This window comes from Sorex araneus, chromosome 3 (genome assembly GCF_027595985.1).
Source record: "Sorex araneus isolate mSorAra2 chromosome 3, mSorAra2.pri, whole genome shotgun sequence".
NCBI classification, from domain to species: Eukaryota; Metazoa; Chordata; class Mammalia; order Eulipotyphla; family Soricidae; genus Sorex; species Sorex araneus.
This window is the reverse complement of record NC_073304.1, coordinates 216,711,706-216,733,000: the sequence shown is the minus strand read 5'-3', so window position 1 is coordinate 216,733,000 and position 21,295 is coordinate 216,711,706. Positions and strand designations below refer to the sequence as shown.

The window sequence follows — 21,295 nt, the reverse complement described above, 5'->3', positions numbered from 1 at the left end:
GAGATGCTGAGTCTTCTGGGGCGGAGGAGGCGGCGGCGGCAGAGCAGCGAGCGCGAGCGGGGAGCGAAGGCTGCCAGGGGGCCCCCGAAGGCCGGGCCGGGCGGCTGGACCTGCTGCCGGCTGCGCGGCGCTGCTCTCGGTTCCGACGGCCTCTCTCACGCGCTGAGGGCGCCCGGCTGGGCCGGGCCGGCGGCCGAAGGGGAGGCTCCTCTCCATGGTCCAGAAGAGCAGCATGTCCCGGGGCCCGTACCCATCCTCCCAGGACATCCCTATGGAGGTCTTCGACCCCAGCCCCCAGGTGAGGCGTGGGGGCGGGCTCCGAGGGCGGGGGCCTCTTCCCGCGCGCCTGCCTGGGGTGGGCTCGAGGGGCTCCGGGAAGGAAGGGGTTATAGGCCCGGCGCGGAGGGGAGAGAGAGGGGCGCCCGCGCCCCCAGTCCCTGCGTGTGAGTGATGGATGGGCGCTGGGCCGGGAGTTGGGCTGCGGTGCTGCGGAACCGGGAGGGGGCGGTCGGGCCGCCTGGCAGCCTCCTCGTCGTCTCCCCCGCCTCGTCGGGGTCCCTCCTGCTCGGGGCTCGGCTGCAGTGGGTGGAGAGTGGGGGTGTTGGCGGTGGCACCCGTGGGGGAAGGAGGCTGGGGAGCGAGCCCGAGCCAAGAGGGCGACGCAGAGCACGCTCCCGGGCTCCGGGCGGGGTGGGTGGGGCGGGGGTGGCCCTGGAGAGGGGAGATGGGCGAGGCGGTGGTCAGAGGGCGGTGCCAGCCGGTCTGGCGAGCCGCAGACAGCGCCGGCCCCGAGGCTGGCGAGGGGGCTCACCCCTGCCGGGCCCCGTTCCCGCTACCTCTAAGCCCCTGTATTGGGCCAGCTCCCCTCCCCCCATTTCCACCTTATCTCGGCTCTCTCCCCCTCCAACCTGCACACCTACAAAGTTTGGAAAGTTGGAGGGATGCCAGCTCCCTGTCCTGGAGGGGGAAGAAGCTGGTTACCTGGGGGAGGGGTCAGCCGCCCCGCCCCCACTGCCTCTCTTCCCCTTAGCCCCAGGTTACACCTGAGGAGTGGTATTCTTGGGTGTGGGGTCGCCTCTGGAGTGACCAGCAAGGTCTGAGGGGTCCTGGGAGGGCATTTCTCTGGGACTCTTCTTTCTCCAATTCCGAATTAAAGCTCAGCTCTTATTAACCCTTTCCTTGCAGGGCCTCAGGATGGGAGTGTGGTTGATGGGGCACGTGGAGGGGGCAGGTCAGACCTAAAAATACCTCCCTCCACCCCAGGCCCCTTGGAGGCCTGGCCGCAGCTGGCTAGACCTTCCTTTCAGCTGTCCCTTGTCCCTCTGGGTGCCACTCCCTTTTCTCAACCCGGAGTGGTGGCATGAAAGAGAGGCTGGCTCTCAGTGGTAGAGCCTCATCCCCGAGGGATCTGAGTGGCTGGAGAGGGACTGGGAGCAGGGAGGGGATTGTTCCCACGTGCCCCCCTCTCCCATCTAGGTACCTTCCCTGGCCTCGGGCCCAAGGAGCTGGGCCGCCTTGTTTGCTTGGACTTGACCGTCTTCTTTAGCAAAGAAACTAGGATGGAGGCTGGGCCCAGGCTTGGAGGGCCTGAGCCCTCCAGCCTCTCCCCTACTCCAGGCTGGCCCGGGGCCAGTGTGTGTATTTGCCTTGGGGCGGCCCCGTCGGGCCCCTTACGAGGCCCAGAAGCTCCTGGGTGGAAGTGGCTTTTGAGGTCAAGCTGTGGCCACACCACCCAAGCCAGGAGCCCAGGGATCCGCGGGAGGCTGGGCCCAGTGGCATCAGGTGGAGGTGGACGTAGCCCAGTGGATGCCATGGGGACTGGGTGTGGGCAGTGGTGTCTGGGGGTTGACCCCCTCTTGCTGCCTTTGGGAGAAGAGTGACCACCAAGGAGGGGGCTGAGAAGATGACCGCGGAGCGGGGGGGTGGCCAGCCAGTCTGGCCCCTGGCCTTGGCTGGCCTTGGAGTTGAGGGTGGATGTTTACAAATATACTTCCCTGGTCCGCCCCTCACCCCGGAAATTAGCTCAGGGTCTCCAGTTGCAGGAACAGCCACTCCCCTCCCCATCCCTGAAGAACCAGGTGGCGAGTTCTCTTCCCTCGCGTGGGTGCTGCCAGCATACTCTGCTCCAGCTGAGGGGGCACGGAGAGCTCTCCCCCATTTCTCTCCGCCCCCCAACACTGCAGGCAGTCTCTCCCCTCCCCCCAGGCTGCTGCAGCCTGCCCAGCATCTTAATTAGCTTTGCTTCCTAACGAGCCTCCAGCTTCCCCGCGCCTCCCCCCCTCCCAGCCTCTCTGGCTTCTTGGGGTGGGGTGGGATGGGGGGGGTGGTTCCGGGTGTGCTTCCTAGAGCTCCCTTGCACAGTCCCCCTGGCTGTGGTCTGGGCTCTCGCTTGCTCCCTTGGGGCTGTACCATCTCAGGAGCAAGGGAGGGGGTGTCCAAGTCTGAGCATGCTGCTCCCCAACTTGGTGGCAGCTCCCGGCCCGGTGGGATGAGGGCTGGGAAAGGGCCTTTCTTGACTCCGCTCTTGTCCCTTCCTGGCGTCTCCAGGGCAAATACAGCAAGAGGAAAGGGCGGTTCAAGCGGTCGGACGGGAGCACGTCCTCAGATACCACCTCCAACAGCTTTGTGCGCCAGGTAACTGGGAGCTGGCAGGCTGCTGCCTGGCGTGGGTCGATGAGCTGGGTCTGAGGCTTTCTCCAGGGACCGACCTCGGGGTCGTGGGCACCTCCCCTGCCCAGCAGTTCTCCTGACACCCCATGACCTCTCTCAGCATCTCCCGTCAGCCCCCGCCCCCGCCCACCCCTCCCCCAGCACCAGCCCCTGCCGCCTGCGTCATCTCATTCAGGGACAGCCTGGCCTGCCTTGGAGCTGGCTTCGGGCTGTCACCCACTCCCCCTGCCGGCTGTCTGCTTCCACATCCTCCCCCAGAGTGTGTGACAGCCCGGGGTAGAGAGAGGCAGGTCTCAAGCAGAACGGAAGCCTGACCGCCCGGAGTCCCTAGAGGGCCGGGTAGGGAGAAGGCAGGGAAGCTTCTGGGCTTTCTCACGCAGAGAGCTGTGTGCAGGGAGCGGGGGAGACGACGCCGAGTGTGAGGCTTTGAGGAGCCGGAGCCCCGCACTCCCGCTGAGGAAGGGTCACCAAATTACCTCCTGGGGTCATCTATGCTCACAGAGGGAGAGGCCATTTCATCTTGGTTCCAAACCCCAAGCCCCCCCCCCTCTCCGTTCCTTTCTCCTCCCCCCAACCCCCCCAACACACACCTCAGGCTCAGGGCGAGGCAGCGGGAGGGATGTGGTTGCTATGACTACGGAGCATCTCCGCAAATCTGGTTCTCAAAATGGGGAGAGCAGGGCTTGGAGTCAGACTCCAAGGAAAGGCGGACACGGAGAGCAGCAGGGCAGAGCCTGTGAGGGCCGGGGTCAGCGGAGGGGGAGCCCCTTGGGGCCAGGAGAGGGACGTGCTCAGCGGATTCCTGCAGATTGCACGACGCTCTGCACTGATTTTTTTTTTTCTTTTTCTTTTTTGGCCATACCTGGAGATGTTCAGGGCTTACTCCTGGCTCTGTGCTCAGGAATCACTCCTAGTGGTGTTTTGGGGACCATATGGGATGTTGGGGATTGAACCTGGATCAGCCGTGTGCAAAGCAAGTGCCCTGCTCATTGTCATGTCTCTCTGGTACCCCTTTTACAAATCTTTTTTGTTTGTTTTTTGATTGTACACAGCAGTGCTCAGGGGTTACTCCTGGCTTCGTACTCGGGAATCACTCTGGGCAGTGCTTAGGGGACCACATAGGATGCCGGGGATTGAACCCAGGTTGGCAGCATGCAAGGCAAGCATCTTACCTGCTGTACTATCTGATTTTTGTCTCTTCCACACTTGGCACCCGTGAGCCAAGCCTTCCCTGAGGGGCCCTGACCCCCACACGGACAGGAAATCCTCCTCATCTGTTGGAGACTGGGCCAGGACCAGGGCTAGGAAGAATCTGGGCCCAGTGGGTGACCCCTTGACAGAAAAGAACCTTGGTTCCATGTGTGCGCCCACCAGGCAGCCAGACCCCAGCCTCCAGTCCCCCGTCCACTCAGCTCCCCAGCTTTGACCCCCTGTAGGTGGCAGGGAGTGCTGGGGGGACAGGCCTTGCCACATCTCTGAGCTAAATATACCCCAGCAGTTTGCACATGTAGCAACTCTGCTTGTAACCTGAGCCCCTGGGGGAACGGGCAGTTTGGGCCACCCCTAGGCCGGCAGGACCAGGCATGGAGGGCACCAGGATGGAGGTGCCCAGCCGGACCCTTGTAGTGGTGAGCTGCGGTGGGGGAGGTTGGGCTGGTGATCGAGAGTGGGTTGGGGAAGCCGGTGGGGGGTGGCCTGCACACCGTCTCCTGGCTCCCCTTCGCGCCGTGCCCCTGCCGTCTCCCTTTCTGACATGTCTGCGTGCGTGTGCCTGCGTGTGCCGGGGTGACTCTCTGCCTTCCGGCCTCTCTCTCGCTGTCGAGTCTGGTTCTGGGCATCTTTGGGCATCTGTCTCCCTGGCACTGAGTGTTCCTGTCAGGAGGGGTGGCAAGAGGCAGCTGAGGTGGTTTGCACGCTGCCGTCTTTATGTTTTTTGTCGGCTTCTCTGGGTTACCCTCCCTTCCACCCAACTTACACCTTTTTTCTCCCATTTTCATTTTTGGGCTGGAAAAGGGCTGGGCAGCTCCCATACCTGTGTCACGGTTCTCCCTCTCTCTCTTTTTTTCCCCCTTCTTCTTTTTTCTGGTTTTTGGACCACACTTGACAGTGTTCTGGGCTTACTCCTGGCTCTGTGCTCAGAGATCACTCTTGACAAGGCTGAGGGACCATATGGGGTGCCAGGGATCGAACCTGGGATGGCCACATGAAGGCCAGCGCCCTGATCTCTCTACTGTCTCTCCAGCTCCCTGGTTTTCTCTCTTTCCTATGGGGCCTCTGTTCTGGCTAGTGAGTCCCCCTGCCCCAGAGTCCCTTCCATACCCTCGGGAAAGAATGGCCACCACAACTGCACAGTCCTGCTCACTCCCCATACCATCTCCTGCCCCTCTGTGTAACCCCTACACTGTTTCAGCACCACAGACTAACATAAATTTGGATACCTGGGTTTTTCCCTCAAGTGCGTACACCCTCCGGGTCCCAGACATTGTGGGTGGCCCCCTCTGACACTCGTGTGTGCTGCAGCTCTTGTGCGCAGAGGCGCGCCCAGAGACCACTGGATCCCAGACCCCTGAGGGTTGCACATCCCAGCATGCAGCTAGGAGCCTGTTCATGACTGCGTCTTCCCGTCTGAGGAGGCTTGCCGGTGTCCTACACCATGTGCCTGCACACCGAAAAGAGTTCATTGTGCTACGGGAGGGACCGTGACCGTGTGGGCCCAGCCAGTTTTCTGGCACATCCACACTTTTGAAGCAGTCTTCTTGGCCAGCCCGGATCCCTAGGCCTGGGGAAATACTGGCTCCATATTCTTCATGCGTGTGTGTGTGTGTGTGTGTGTGTGTGTGTGTGTGTTTGTGTGGCAGGGGGCGGGGTATATGTGTGTGTGTGTGTGTGTGTGGTGGTGGTGGTGGTGGTGGTAGTGTGTGTGTGTGTGTGTGTGTGTGTGTGTAGCAGAGGCTGGAACCCATATTCTTCATGGCGTGTGTGGTATGTGTGTGTATGTGGTAGTGGTAGTGATTTTGTGTGTGTGTGTGTGTGTGTGTGTGTGTGTGTGTATGTGTGGTGGTGGTGGTGGTGGTGTGTGTATGTGTGTAGCAGAGCTGGAACCCAGGACCTCCCTGGCCAGACCCTTGCTCCACATGCCCTTGGATCTTGGGTTCTCTTCATTTCTTAGGAGTGTTTGAGGCTTGGAGCTCCCCTAATTCTGGCAGAGGAAGGAGGATTTTGTCTTCCCCTGCCTGGAGCAGGAGATGGCAGGGTTGGGGTGACCCTGACGTGCAGAGCTGGCTGCCAGGCCAGGAGCGCAGAGAGCCTGGGAGGCGGCGGGCATCGGCGGGCTTGCTGAGACTCCGCTGGCGCGGAGGGCGGGAGAGGGGTGGAGGAGCGGCCTGGGAGCCTTGGCCTCTGGCGTCCCTCCCCAGGGCCTGACCCTATCAGGTTCCCAGCCCTCCCAGGGCCCCAACCAGCTGTCCTTGGGCCTGTGTGAACTCAAACTCCCTGCTTGCTGCTTTCACCCTGCCTGGAGCCACACTCCCCCGGAGGCCTGCACACCTCAGCCCTGTGGTTCCCCTGCAGCTCCCCACGTGTCCTGGGGCAGCTCGCTGAGCTGGCTGGGCCTGGAGGCAGCGGGCATTGGTGGGACTCCATCAATGGGCACTGAGCTGGCCCTGTCTGCTTTCAGGGCTCAGCGGAGTCCTACACCAGCCGGCCGTCAGACTCTGATGTGTCCCTGGAGGAGGACCGGGAAGCCTTAAGGAAGGAGGCAGAGCGCCAGGCCTTAGCCCAGCTGGAGAAGGCCAAGGTGAGCGAGCTGGCGGGGCGGGGCTCCCTTCTGCCACTTCCCCACTCTACAGGGAGCCTGGACAGCAGTCCCCGGCCAGTCCCCCTTGCCACTTCCCGCAGTACCTTGGTGTGCGGGAAGTACAGGCTGCCGTATGGCCTCTGCTCAGAGCCGCACTTCCTCGACTGATCTACTCGCTCTGTGATCTTAGGCAAGTGACCCACCCTTCCGGATGGGTACTGTCCTTGCAGAATCCACAGAAAATAATATCTTAGTTCAGGGCTGGAGCCATAACACAGCGAGGAAGGCATTTGCCTTCCCTGCAGCTGACCCAGCCTGAGTTCGATCCCCGGAATCCTCCAGGGTCCCCTGAGATCTGCCAGGAGTGACTCCTGGGTGCAGAGCCAGGAGTAAGCCCTGAGCACCATTGGGTGGGCCCCCAAACAAACCAAAACAAGACAAAAATCTAACTTCATGTTATGATAACTAACGGGAGTGAAACATGGTCCATGGTCTCTTGCACACTAACAGTGGTTGCTGCCATCATCATCATCATCATCATCATCATCATTTATCATCATTCCTCTGCGGGGTACCATTCTGGCTGTATCACTTTGATACTTATCCCTGTCCAGTGCTACCCTCTTTTCTGAAAGGCCTGAATTTTTAGAAATTAGGCCAGGGGGCTCCCAAGAGATGCTCAAGGGACCCAGGAGCTCTTCCCACCTCCACAGTACTTATCCAGTTGGACTGGAAGTTCTGAGCTTGGGTCCGAGGATGTGCTCCTCAGGCCTGTGGGGCTGGGGACTGCCAGGGCCACCCCGGCAGTGTGCTTCCTAACCCAGAGGCTACTTCTGGCTCTGTGCTCAGGGGTCATTCCTGTAGGGCTTAGGGGACCAAATGCGAATCCAGAGATCGAACCACCAGGTCAGCCGTGTATAAGGCATGTGCCTTACCTGCTGTCCTTAACTTTTCGGGCCCCTAGTGCTTGTGAAATTTAATAGACATACCAAAAAATAAAAAAAAACAACCCTAGAAATTATTTAGTATACTGGGGGGTGGTTGCCCTAATAAGGAAGTAACCCCGAGCTTCTCACATGTGGTACATGTACTCTGGCCCCTCAGTGTATGTCTTCGTTACCTATAAAGCAGCCTCCTTCTTTGCCAGCCTGGCCAGGATGCTGTGTCTTGCACTGTCTTACTCCTTTGGTGATCACCCCCTAGACCAAGCCCGTGGCCTTCGCTGTGCGGACAAACGTCGGCTACAACCCATCTCCAGGGGACGAGGTGCCCGTGCAGGGAGTAGCCATCACCTTTGAGCCCAAGGACTTCCTGCACATCAAAGAGGTGGGCAGCACCTGGCATCCACACGGCGACGGGGAACTCAGTGGGGGAAAAAAAACTCTCCGAGCGTAGTGGGGCTGGGCTTCGTGTGCTGTGTGACCTTCCGCCCATTCTGCCACCTCTCTGAGCCTCTAATGCCTCATTACTAAAATGGGAGAGTGGGGAAACACCTTGGTTCCAGGCCCTTGAAGACTTTATGATGAGACCTGTTGGGAGAGTAGCATTGTGATAGGGACACTTTGGGGTCAGCAGGAGGAAGACTCTGAGCACGGGGGTGCCGAGCTAGGGCTGGACTGGTCTGTGGCCTGGGCAGACGCTGATTCCGGTGTGTCCCTGAGGGGTTCCCAGTGGTCAGAGCCAGTGGCACCACCAGCTGGGCAGGGCGGACGGAGCCCGGGGCTGCCTCCCCACGGCTGGCCCCTGCAGTCGCCCTTGTGGCCTCTCCCACCCGCCCTGCCTTTGTCGTCCGCAGAAGTACAACAATGACTGGTGGATCGGGCGGCTGGTGAAGGAGGGCTGCGAGGTGGGCTTCATCCCCAGCCCCGTGAAGCTGGACAGCCTGCGTCTGCTGCAGGAGCAGAAGCTGCGCCAGAGCCGCCTCAGCTCCAGGTGCCTGACTGCCCCCCCCAGCCGTGTGCCTGGACAAGGGGGTGTGGTGGGGGTGGCCGTGGAGCCACCTGCTGCAAGAGGAGCTCTCACATCCTGGGCTCACCGCTCCCTCTGCCTCTCTGTCCCCACAGCAAGTCAGGTGACAACTCCAGCTCCAGCCTGGGAGACGTGGTCACCGGCACGCGCCGCCCCACGCCCCCTGCCAGTGGTAAGAGCTGCCGGCCACCCCCGGGGAAGGGCAGGGGGTGCTCCTGGGCGGGGCGGTCTCCCTCCCGCCTGACCCTCCTCCTTTGCCTGGAGTAAGGGGCACCCCACTCATGAGCCCGCCAGACACAGTCAGTGGAAGCCCCCCCACACCCCCACTGCCCCAGAGCAGCCCCAAGCATGCGGTCAGGGCCCACCCTCTCGTATCTCTCCTCTCCCATTTCTCCGGTAGCTCCATCTCTCCGCCTGCCTCCCCGCCCCGCCCCGTTCATTTCTCCCAGCCCCGTTCCATTCACCTCTTCTTCTCTCTTTTCTCCCCCCCATCCCCCCTCCATCCCTGCGTTCTGTACTGGCGTCTCCATGTCCATCTCCCTCCTCCCCACCTCGCCTCCCTCCTCCCTCTCTCCTGCCTCTCCGCGCGTCCAGGTAACGAGATGACTAACTTAGCATTTGAACTAGACCCCCTAGACTTAGAGGAGGAGGAGGCTGAGCTGGCCGAGCAGAGCGGCTCTGCCAAGACTAGCGTTAGCAGTGTCACCACCCCACCACCCCATGGCAAACGCATCCCCTTCTTCAAGAAGGTAACCACTCTCCGGGCCTCTGGCAGGAAGCTGGGGGCGGGGTGGGGGGGTCAGGGCCCAGCTCTGGGGTGGGTGGGGTGCAGGGAGGACTGGGATGGATTCGGTAGGTGCCAGCCTGGATCTGGGGGCCTCTGGGCCTCCTGCCCAGTGGGGGTGGGAGGGAGAGGGGTGAGTTGGTGCAGGAGGACAGGCGTACCTCTCTCCCCTCTCTCTACGAACCAGCATTCCGGCCTCCCTCCCCAGAAAAGGCCGCTGCTCTCATCCCCTGGGTGGGAAGGGGCGAATAGAAGGGGGTCCGTTCTCTGCTCTGGTCGGGCCTGTGTGCGTTCCCGGGGGTCTCCTGGCTACACAGCGAGGCAGTTACGGGAACGCTTAAAATGGGCAGCTTGGCACATGCTGGGGCAGGAGCTGGGCACCAAATAAGGAGCCGGCAGCCTTCCTGCTCCTTCCCGTGCCCCAGCTGCAGAGTAGGCTCTGATGGAATGTCCCCAAGACCACTGGGCAGATGGCCAGTCCCGCGTCCCGTGCCACCCACCTCTTGAGTGCCCCATGGCATGGGGTCCCCCACCCCCGGCTCTGTCTGTCACTAACACGCATGCCTGTTATCTCTCCTCGTCCGGCCCGCTCCCCCTCCCTCTCTCCTGGCTCCTTCCTTGCCCCCTGCCCCGCGTGGGTCCCCTCCCCTCTCTCCTCCCTGTCCCTCCCTCTTGGCAATCTCTGGACCCAGCCAAACAGAAGCAGAAGTCGGTGAGTATCACAGCTTTCTGTGTCCTCCTCCCACCCCACCGGGATGAGCTAAGGGGACCTTCTAACACCCCCCACCCCCCATCCTTCCTGTGCTCCCTGCATCCCCCACTCCCACCCCCTCCTCCCGGGCCAGGGGAGGAAACGCTGCATGGGGAAGCCTGAAGGCGGGGGAGAGGGGCTGATGCTCTCTCCACTCGGGCATTTCCCCTCCCTGCTTCCCCCCCAGACAGAGCACGTGCCCCCCTATGACGTGGTGCCTTCCATGAGGCCCATCATCCTGGTGGGACCGTCGCTCAAGGGCTACGAGGTAGGAGCCCGAGAGGGAGTGGTCTGGAGGGCCCCGTCTCCAGGGAGCCGCCCTGAAGAGCAACCCCTGCAGACCCAGGTTCCTAAGGGGCCACCCCAGAGGCTTCCGGATGTGCAAAGAAGCCCCCCTGAAGGGCCTGGCCCATAGCGACCCCAATCTGGAGGGTCCCCAGCATTCCCCGCCCCCCCCCCGCCTACCCCCTGGATTCTCTTTGGAACCAGAGACCTCATTGGGGGCTCTGGTTTGACCCGGAAGGAACCTCCTGTCCCCCACCCCACCCTCAAGAAGTGATGGCTTCATCCCAGGAGTTTGGGGAGGAGGGGTGTGAGGGTCGGGGGCAGCACTCCCAGCCCCTGGCATTGGAGGCCTGACTGTCCCCCACGCCCAGGTGACAGACATGATGCAGAAGGCTCTCTTTGACTTCCTGAAGCATCGGTTCGACGGCAGGTGGGTACCAGGGGCCTCTGCTGCCCAGCTGGGACAGTGAGGGCTGGGTGGGCGCCTGACCCCGCTCCCGGCCCTCCCGCAGGATCTCCATCACTCGTGTGACGGCAGACATTTCCCTGGCTAAGCGCTCGGTGCTCAACAACCCCAGCAAGCACGTCATCATCGAGCGCTCCAACACCCGCTCCAGCCTGGGTGAGCCCCGGGGACAGGCTGGGAGGTGGGCGCGCCCCTGTCCCTGCTGCGTCCAGGGGCCCTTACATTCCCCGTTCCCCAGCGGAGGTCCAGAGTGAAATCGAGCGGATCTTTGAGCTGGCGCGGACCCTTCAGCTGGTGGCTCTGGACGCCGACACCATCAACCACCCTGCCCAGCTCTCCAAGACCTCGCTGGCCCCCATCATCGTTTACATCAAGATCACCTCTCCCAAGGTGGGTGCTCGGGCAGCTGTGTGGGGACGGGAGTGCTCTGCGGGGGGACTGTGTGTGCGGAAAGTCGGCTGCTGCTTACTGATGGTAGCGGGAGCCCCGCCTTCCTTCCTGCCCCGCTCTGCTCTGAGGGTACGGGGGAGACGCCAGCTGTGTGGCCGAGCCCTCTGTCATGTCCATGGTTGATCAGACTCTATCATGTGATCGTTATTACAAGCGTGAGTGCCAGGGGGACCTGCCCCATCACGGGCCTCCCCTCTGTTTGTCTTTCCATCCTGAGGTTCTGGGGCCAGAGAGACAGTTTAGTCTTTTGTTTTTGTTTTGTTTTGTTTTTGCTTTTTGGGTCACACCTGGAGATACATAGGGGTTACTCCTGGCTCTGCACTCAGGAATTACTCCTGGCAGTGCTGGGGGACCATATGGGATGCTGGGAATCAAACCCGGGTTGGCCGCATGCTAGGCAAATGCCCTACCCGCTGTGCTATTGCTCCAGCCCCAAGAGACAGTTTAGTCTTAACACACTGGCTTCACTCACAGCCTTCAATTCCTGGCACACATGTGGTCCCTTGAGGACTGCCAGGAGGTATCCCTGAGCACAGAGCTAGGCGTAAGCCCTGAACACTGCTGGTTATGGCATCCATCCTCCCGAGTAAGTGAGGGACCAGAGGGATAATACAAAGGCACTTGCCCTGTAGTACAAGTGCTGTGTAAGGCACTTGCTTTGCAGGTAGCTGACCTGGCTTCAATCTCTGGACCACTATGTGGTCCCCTGAGCACTGCCAAGAAAAATGTGATTTCTTGTGCCTGTGTCACCAACCGGGAGGTTGTATCTGTCTTCATTTCATTCTTGTGCTGTTCTCACTTGGGCAGAGGCTGAGAAAGAATCGGGGATCAGGGAAGGGGTCTAGTTTACTTGTGTTTTGTTTTTTGACCACACCACCAGTGCTCAGGGCTTACTCCTGGCTCTGTGCTCAGGGATCATTCCTGGCAGGCTCAGGGGATTGTATGGAGTGGTAGGATTGAACCTGGGCCAATGTGTGCAAGGCAAGCACCTTACTCTCTGTACCACCTCTCTGGTCCCTGACTTATTCCTATTTTGGGAGCAGTTTTGGGACATACCCTGAGGTGTTCGAGGACCACTCTTGACATTGCTAGAGGACCCTTTGATGCTGAGAATGACCCGGACCTCCTCCCTGCAAACCCTGAACTTATTTATTTATTTAGGCTTTTTTATTTATTTAACCCCGGAGATGCTCAGGGGTTACTCCTTGCTCTGTACTCAGAAATAACTCCTGGCAGTGCTCAGGGGGCCATATGGGATGCCAGGGATTGAACCTGGGTCAGCTGCGTGCAAGGCAAACGCCCTCCCTGCTGTACTGTCGCTTCAGCCCTTAACCCCTGTGCTATATCTGCAACCCTATTTTTTTTTTTTTCTTTTTGGGTCACACCTGGCGATGCACAGAGGTTACTCCTGGCTCTGCACTCAGGAATTACTCCTGGCGGTGCTCAGGGGACCATATAGGATGCTGGGAATCGAACCCGGGTTGGCCACGTGCAAGGCAAACGCCCTACCCGCTGTGTTATCGCTCCAGCCCCGTGCAACCCTATTTTTTGACGGGGGTTTCTGGAGTTTGGGGCCACACTTGGGTGCTTGGGTGTTGCTCCTTTTGGTACTTGGGTCAAGTGATGTCTGGGATTGAATTATGGTCAGCTATATGCAAGGAGGTAATAAACCTTTTTTTTTTTGTTTTGTTTTTTGGGTCACACCTGGCGATGCACAGGGGTTGCTCCTGGCTCTGCACTCAGGAATTACTCCTGGCAGTGCTCAGGGGACCATATGGGATGCTGGGAATCGAACCCAGGCAAACGCCCTACCCGCTGTGCTATTGCTCCAGCCCCAATAAACCTTTTATTTTTTTTCTTCTTGGTCCCTTTGTTTTGTTGTTGTTGTTGTTATTGAGCTTGGGATATTGAGGGCATTATTTAGCTTCTGAGCTTTGGTTTCTTCACCTAATAAAATAGCGAAGGGGGGGGCATTAGAGAGAGAATTGAACAAACCGGAGCATATGCTTTGCATGTGGCTGGCCCAGGTTCAAATCCCAGCACCGCATGGTTCCCGGAGCACCACCAGGAGCGATCCCTGAACAGCAAGTGGGGAGTGGTCCTTGAGCATCGCTAGGTGTTCCCTCCAACGTTTAAAAGGGAGTTCTATCTCTTGTGATACTCATTTTTTAGATATGGGGCCACACCCGGAAGTGCTCAGGATTTACTCCTGGTGGGACTTGGGGGAACCATATGAGAGGGTGGGGCTTGGGCCCAGGTTGGCTGTGTGCAAGGCAAGCACCCTGCCTGCTGTACTGTCTCTCTGGCTTCCGTCCTTGTGATATTCTTGAGCAGAGTAGATGGAATGACGTAAGGAGTCAGTGTTCTCTTGGTGATAATCTGGGATGATGGCAGCCACCCCTCATGCCAGTAAACCCCCGGGCCCCTTGCTAACCTTTCTAAAGAGCCTAGAGGAGACACTGGTGTGAGCTGGGGCCTGGCTTAGGGGACTAGAGTGGCTTTTTGCACCCTGCTCGATTTTGTTTTTTTTTTTTCAATTCTTTTTCTTGGGGGAAACTCACTCAGGCTTACTCCGGGTCTGTGCTCAGGGAGGCCAGTGCCCTACCCACTGTGCTATCTTTCCAGTCTCTCTTTTCTTTGTTTGCTTTTGGGTCACATGTAGTGCTCAGGGATTACTCCTGACTTTTCACTCAGGAATTACTCCTGGCAGAGCTTGGGAGACCATATGGGATGCTGGGGATCAGACCTGGGTTGGCTGCATGTAAGGCATGTACCTGCTATCACTCTGGCCACCCCTTCTTTTTTAAAGATTTTTATTTGAAATCATTTCAAATTTTCTGAAGCATTATAAGACTAATATAAATTTTGCACTCAGATTCACCAATGGTTTGATAGCTTCACTGAGATACAGTTCACATATCATTCGATTCAGCCATTTAAAATATACAATTCCAGGAGGCTGGAGTGATAGTACAGTGGGGAGGGTGTTTGCCTTGCACGCAGCAGATCCAGGTTCGATTCCCAGCATCCCATATTGTCCCCTCAGCACCATCAGAGGTAATTCCTGAGTGCAAAGCCAGGAGTAACCCCTGTGCATCGTTGCGTGTGACCCCCAAAGCAAAATATATATATATGTATATATAATATATATATACACATATATATATACATATACAATTCCAGTTTTTTCAGATTCACTAATTTTACTACATTTACTTTCTTGGTGTGAACATGACAAAGATATGTGTATGAATATGTATTTTTGTTCTTGTATACTTTGAGAGTAAGCTGTAGATATTGTAGATATTTATCCTTAATTATTTCAGTCTGCATATATTGTAGGCCAGTGGTGCTATAGAGCAAGAGAGAAGGCGAGGGAGGGATTGAGCCCAGGGCCTTGAGTGTAAGGCACGTATTCGACCCCTCACACTGCAGCTCCATCCTTCAACATGGATGTTTTCTTTTTACTCTTTTTCTTTTTTTTTTTATTTTTAAAAATTAAAAAAAAATATTTTAAGAAGGTTGTTCACATTAATTGATTACATTCAATATTTCAACACCAATCCCACAACCATTACACCTTCCCACCACCATTCAAGCCTGCCTGCCAGGGGCAAATGCTAAATAATTTATTTTCTATTGCTTATGATGAATATCATGAGAGGTCATGTGGCCGTGAAAGCTGCTGTGCGCTTCTGGAATTCTAAAATTGTTAATGTTTGGTGTCCAGAGACATCTCTGTAGGGAGCTAATTCATTTTGAGATTCATTTGTGAGTCTCTGGATCAAGGCCATTGATGCGCTGAGATGGTGCCCGGAGGCAGATCGTGGGTGTGACAGCCAGGACCCCAAGCGGGTTGGGAGACTGGAAGGGACGGCCGTCTCCGCTGCCGCCATGTGGCCTGGAGCCCTAGTCCTTGAACCCGCGTATCTGGGTTTTGCTTCTGGAAGCTCATGCCCATCAGGGTTTCATCTGGAGTGGGCAGACCTGGGACACCCACTCCGTTTGCGGTGTCCCAGTGAAATTGGCTCAGTGTGGGTTCCAGAGAGATCTCCAGCGAGCTGCTGTTTTCTGGGATTCACTGCTGTGTCTCTGGATCAAGGCTGTTAATCATTTTATTTGTTTTGTTTTGTTTTTTGTCTTGGGACCACATCCAGCAGTGCTCAGGGCTTACTCCTGCCTCTGTGCTCAGGGATCACTCCCGGCAGGGGTGGGGGACTATATGTAGTGTCAGGGATCAATCCTGGGCCAGCCACATGCAAGGCAAGTACCTTAATTAACCCTTGTACTCTTGTATTTCTGGTTTTTGTTTGTTTTTGGTGCTTGGGCCACCCCTGATAATGCTCAGGGCTTACTCCTGGCTCTGCACTCAGGAATCATTCCTGATGATGGCTCAGGGGACCATATGGGATGCTGGGGATTGAACCGTGGTTGGCCGGTCCCTCCGTTGTCATTGTTTGTGCCAGTAATGGCCTTTGTGTCAGTCCCTTGGGCCAGCAGCCAGTCTGGGTGCATGCAGTATTCTATCATTAAGGGGAACAGCTCCTCAGCCTTTTTTGCATTTTCATGACACTGCCATTTTTTATTTGTCTGTGTTTGAGTCATACCTGGCAGTGCTCAGGGGGCTGTGCTGGGGCAGTCACTCCCGACAATGCTGAGAGAAGAGGGGACTGGGCTTGCGTGGGACTGAATTTGGACTCTCAGGGTTGGAGAATACAGCAAGCAGTTGACCCAGGTTTGATCCCAGCACCCCATTCAGTCCTCTGAGCACTGCCAGGAGTAATTCCTTAGTGCAGAGTCAGGAGTAAGCCCTGAGTATTGCCAGGTGTGACCTAAAAACAAAAAAAAAAGGAAAAGAAAAGAACTTGGGCTTGCATATACAAAACTTGCACTCTAGCAGCTCTTGGAGCCATCTCTCTGACTCCACGCCCCACTTTTTTTTTTTTTGCTTTTTGGGTCACACCTGGCGATGCACAGGGGTTACTCCTGGCTCTGCACTCAGGAATTACCCCTGGCCATGCTCAGGGGACCATATGGGATGCTGGGATTTGAACCCGGGTCGGCCGCGTGCAAGGCAAACGCCCTACCCGCTGTGCTATCTCTCCAGCCCCACTTTTTTTTTTTATAGTACTAGGGAGAGAACAACTCAGGGCTTCACACATGCAAGGCTAATACTCTATGGCTAAGCCACATCCTTGGTCCTGGTATCACTGGAGGTGTTAGCCTATATAATATATATATACACACGCATATATATGTGTGTATATATATGTATGTATGTATTGGTTTTGGGGCCACATCTGGTGGTGTTTGGAGATTACTCCAGGTTCTGCATTCAGGAATTACTCCTGGTGGTGCTCGGGGGACCTGATGGGTTGCCGGGGGTTGAACTCCGGTCATCTGTGTGCAAGGCAAACATCCTCCCTGCTGTACTGTCTCCCCAGGTGGTGTTAGTTTTGGTCACTCAGTTCTGCTTCTGTCTGTGTGTTTTAGCTGTTTTGATAGTGGTGGTTTGGGGGCCACACCCAGCAGTTCTGGAGGCTACTCCTGTGGGCACCGCGCTCAGAGGGCGGTATGCTGGGGAACCGTGTGGTGTCAGAAATCATACCTGGGGCTCCTGTGTACAAAGCATGCACTCAGTCTGTCGAGCTCGCTGGGTTCTGCCTGTGGGGCTCGCTACGCGGTGCTCGCCTCTTCTTCCCTCCACACCAGGTCCTGCAGCGGCTCATCAAGTCTCGAGGGAAGTCTCAGTCCAAACACCTCAACGTGCAGATAGCGGCCTCGGAGAAGCTGGCGCAGTGTCCCCCCGTGAGTGTGCAGGCTGGGAACAGCGGGGCGTGATTGGTTCTCGTGGTTGGCCTTCTTGGAAAGAGCAGGAGCCAGAGAAGGGGGTTCAAGCCCCAGAAGCTCATCTCCAGGCTTTGGATGCTTTCTCTTTTAGATGAGGAAGGTGGATAGTTTTGGGTGCGCTTGTTCACATTTGAGAGGCTTCTCTTCCTGGTCACCCTGAGATCTCTTTTTTATTATTATTTTATTTTTATTACTATTATTATTATTATTATTTTGAGATCTCTTTAACTTGGCCCTTCAATCCCTTGACTCCACCCACGTGCACCCAGGCCACACCCCTCCCCTTGACCACGCCTTGTTCACCCTGGCCCCGCCCCTAACCCCGCCTCCACAGGAAATGTTCGACATCATCCTGGACGAGAACCAATTGGAAGATGCCTGCGAGCACTTGGCCGAGTACTTGGAAGCCTATTGGAAGGCCACACACCCGCCCAGCAGCACCCCGCCCAATCCACTGCTGAACCGCACCATGGCTTCCGCAGCCCTGGCCGCCAGCCCTGCCCCAGTCTCCAACCTCCAGGTACAGGTGCTCACCTCCCTCAGGAGGAATCTCAGCTTCTGGGGCGGGCTGGAGGCCTCGCAGCAGGATGGGGCAGTGCCCCAGCAGCAGGAGCACGCCATGTAGGTGGCCCGCCCTGGTTCCCTCTGCCCAGAACGCAGAACTGGAGAGCAGGGAACAAGGGGAAGGAAGGGGAGAGCTTTTATTTTGTAAAAAATGTGGTGAGCGGCAGCTTTTGGTGTCTGTGGTTTTTGGTGGGATTGGGACTCACTGGTGGGGCCTCCTTGGGCCTCTGGGGTAGGGACTTTCTGGAGAGGCAGCCTGCTCGGGGACCCTACAAGTGGCCAGTTGGAAAACACCAGGAAGAAGAGTCACATAGCCACTTGCTGGGCGCCACAGGGCAGGGGCCCTCAGACTCTCAGCCTACCCCATAGAGCAGGGGCTGTTGCTCCAGCATCCCCTCCCCAGTGCCCGTCCCTGTGAGGCCCCTCAGAATGGACGTCTTCTGAGTTGGTGCTCACCTTCGAGCATTCTCCTCATGCCATTACTTATCTGGCACTAGATTGAGTCCAAAAGAAACCTGAAATTATTCTCGATTTTCACTTTACACATTGCCTCTCTGCAGAGCCCCCTGAATATTTTTGGTGGGTGGTGAGGGGGGTCATGGAGGGTTGAGTCACACCCATTGGTACTGGGGGTTCCTTCTGGTGGTACACAGGGGTATCGGCCACATGCAAGCAAGGCATGTACCTTAACCCCTGTGCTCTCGTTCCGACCCAGCCCCCTGAATCTGCAGCCTACAGATCCTCAGAGAAGGCTAGGCCCATGTTTTCTGTTCACTCCCATGCCGCAGGGACTCCAGAAATACTTCTGGGCCTTACCCAGTCAAGCCCGCCATCTCTAGGGGACAATTAGAACATTGCCACTCGAGTCTAATCTGCACCACACCACCCAGAGAAATGAAGCCACAGAGAGAGGGAGAGACCTTTGCTCCGGGTCACAGGGTCACACAGAAGTGACCGGAGCAGGGATCAAACCCTCCTGTAGCCACCATGGTGGCCATGTCTCTTGAGTCACCTGCAGGTCATATTTTTAAAAGAATTTTGGACTATACTGGGTGATGCTCAGGGGTTACTCCTGGCTCTACTGACAGGGATCAATCCTGGCTGGCATGGGGGGACCAGGCGGGGTGCTGGGGATCGTACCTGAGACGGCCGCATGCAAGGCAAGCACCCTGCCTGCTGTACTATCATTCAGGCCCCTCAGGTTACAGTTGTTGGGGACATTGGGCCGCCTCATTGCCTCTAGAAGGGCAGAGCTGCCCATCAGCCTGCCCAGCCTGCTGCCTTTGATCAGGCCTGAGGTACCCCACCCACCTTGGGGAATACCTTCTGCCTGGGGAAGGGGCGCAGGCTGCCAGGGAGGTGTGGCTGAGTTCGGATTAGCGACCTGGATTGTTCCCCGCCTCAGAAGGCGGGACTACAGTGACTAACCCCAGCCTGCTAACCAGTGGCCGAACTAATGAGCTGTGAGCACTGAGTTCCCCAGCGGCTTAGGTGCCATGCATGGAATAAGTGATGAGTGGTGGTCTGTGGGCTCTCTCCATGGTCACCAGGAAAGACCACCCCTCCCACATGTAGGAGGGTGGGGGGGGAGCCTCGGTCCCAAGAGGGAGCAGAGGCCCCGAGGTCTGGCGCCTGGCTGCCCTCCCCTAGAGCCAGTGCCCTCCTGCCGCGGCCAGGCGGGGGTCTGGGTGCCCTCACTAACTGCCTTGCTTTGTTGTGTTTCTCTCACCCCGCCTACCTGCATGGTGTGCCACCTGTCTGCTAACCAGGGACCCTACCTTGCTTCCGGGGACCCATCGCTGGAACGGGCCAGTGGGGAGCACGCCAGCGTGCACGAGTACCCCGGGGAGCTGGGCCAGCCCCCAGGCCTTTACCCCGGCGGCCACCCACCAGGCCGGGTGGGCACCTTGCGGGCCCTGTCCCGCCAAGACACCTTTGATGCCGACACCCCTGGCAACCGAAACTCTTCCTACACGGAGCCGGGAGACTCGTGTGTGGACATGGAGACAGACCCCTCAGAGGGGCCGGGGCCCGGAGACCCTGCAGGGGGCAGCCCCCCACCGGCGCGCCAGGGATCGTGGGAGGAGGAGGAGGAAGACTACGAAGAGGAGATGACAGACAACCGGAACCGCGGCCGGGATAAGGCCCGCTACTGCGGGGAGGGCGGGGCGCCGGTTCTGGGGCGCAACAAGAATGAGTTGGAAGGCTGGGGCCGGGGGGTCTACATCCGCTGAGCGTGGGGGACCGCGTGGTGGGAGAAAGGGCTCGGATCAGGGCCAGGGAGGCGCTGAGGGGCTCGGCACCCGGCATGTTTCCTGCCTCCGGGGACCGCTGTGTCCCCTCAGCTGCCTTGGATCCATGTTGGGGTTTTTTGCCAAGGGGGTAGCACCCCAGCTCCCGGGAGTGTCCCTGAAGCCCCAGCTGCAGGTTTCAACCTACCTGCTGTGGGTGAGTGGGCGCCCCCTTTTCTGCCGCCCCTTCCCCCCCCCCACTTCCCCCACCTCTGGGGGCTCTCTCCCAAGAAAAGGTGCACTTCCTGAACTCTTTCTAGCCCAGGAGCTAATTTAGGCCCCTAACTGCAGTCACTCATTCTTTTCCCAGCCCGGAGTGTTTGCACAGCTTCGGGGGGCTTTTCCTGGAGGAGGAGATTCCAGAATCTTCCCCATGTGGGCTCACTTCCCTGAACCCCAGATCGAGGGCCCCTCCTCATGCTCACCCTCCCTCCAGCTTCCCGGCAGCACTGTCCCAAGCATAGGTGACAGCTACAGCACGGAGCCCTGGGGGAGACTGGACTGGAGGGTCCTCTGCCTGCCCCCCCGGTCAGATCCCCGAGGAGTGGGTGGCGGAGATGCCGCATCCCACCCCACTCCCTCCATGCCTCTCCCCAGCCTTCCCCCAGGAATGAGCTTTGCCTATGACATTCTCTGCCTGCTGCCATCAGAAGAGGGGCGTCCCCTCTGTCTGAGCCCCCTCCAACCCCCCAGTCCCCATCACCTGGGTATGGAGCTGTCGGAACATGCTGGTCACCTCATCTTGAAACCAAAAAACAAAACCTGCTCCTTCACTCTCCCCGCGAGGCCCCTGAGGAGAGGCCCTTGGGGTAGGGGCCCAAGAAATGCCAACTGTTGAGGGGTGCCTTGGGGCCTCAGCACTCCCCTTGGGGGGTTGGCTGCTCGCTGCTCCGCTGCTGCTGCGCTGTACTTGCCTCTTGCCATCCTGTCCCCTACACCCACACCCCGGGGAGAGGCCTCGGCCTCACACCCCGACGCCCAGCAGCCCTGCCCCTCCCCGGCACCCCTGCTGGGCCAGAGCGCCAACTGTGCCAACGAGGGTGGGCCCTGCCGCTGCCCGCCTCAGGGACGGCCCCACGTCTGTCGTCACCTCCTGTGCCAACGTCATCCCACCTCCCGCCCGGAGGGCTGGGTGCCGCTTCCACTCACTGGTTAGAAGACGCCACTGCCCAACCTCTCTTGCCCTCCCTGTCTGGTGTCCTGTGCCCGTCTGTCCGTCTGTCTGTCCTCCCCCAGGAGAAGTATTTTGCCATCTATAAACTGCCGTCCTGTCCTGACGGCCGCCTCTGAGCCTGCTTCTTTGTTCCCGCCGCCCGCTGCAGGCCACACGAGGCCTGGGAGAGCCGCCCCCTCGCCTCCCCACCCCAAGCAGGGAGAGCCGGACCCGTCCCCACCACCATGTTTGCTCAGCAGGGCACTG

General features: G+C 58.3%; 1 protein-coding gene across 4 annotated transcripts; it reads left to right on the top strand.

Moving 5' to 3' along the window:
• Positions 1-21,165, top strand: CACNB1 (calcium voltage-gated channel auxiliary subunit beta 1). Of its 4 annotated transcripts, none has more exons than XM_004608723.2 (14): positions 2-298; positions 2,548-2,634; positions 6,347-6,466; positions 7,670-7,792; positions 8,262-8,398; positions 8,530-8,606; positions 9,029-9,183; positions 10,157-10,237; positions 10,626-10,684; positions 10,767-10,876; positions 10,959-11,110; positions 16,883-16,978; positions 17,355-17,540; positions 19,354-21,165. In XM_004608723.2, the coding sequence occupies exons 1-14, from the start codon at positions 215-217 to the stop codon at positions 19,816-19,818; spliced, it is 1,932 nt and encodes a 643-aa protein (XP_004608780.1). In that variant the 5' UTR covers positions 2-214; the 3' UTR covers positions 19,819-21,165. The 4 variants fall into 4 exon arrangements, with proteins under 4 accessions (XP_004608782.1, XP_004608780.1, XP_004608781.1 ...); XM_004608724.2 differs by lacking the exon at positions 9,029-9,183 and adding an exon at positions 9,911-9,930 and having other exon boundaries at positions 3-298; XM_004608725.2 differs by lacking the exon at positions 19,354-21,165 and having other exon boundaries at positions 1-298; positions 17,355-17,750.
• Positions 21,166-21,295: the final 130 nt, after the last annotated feature.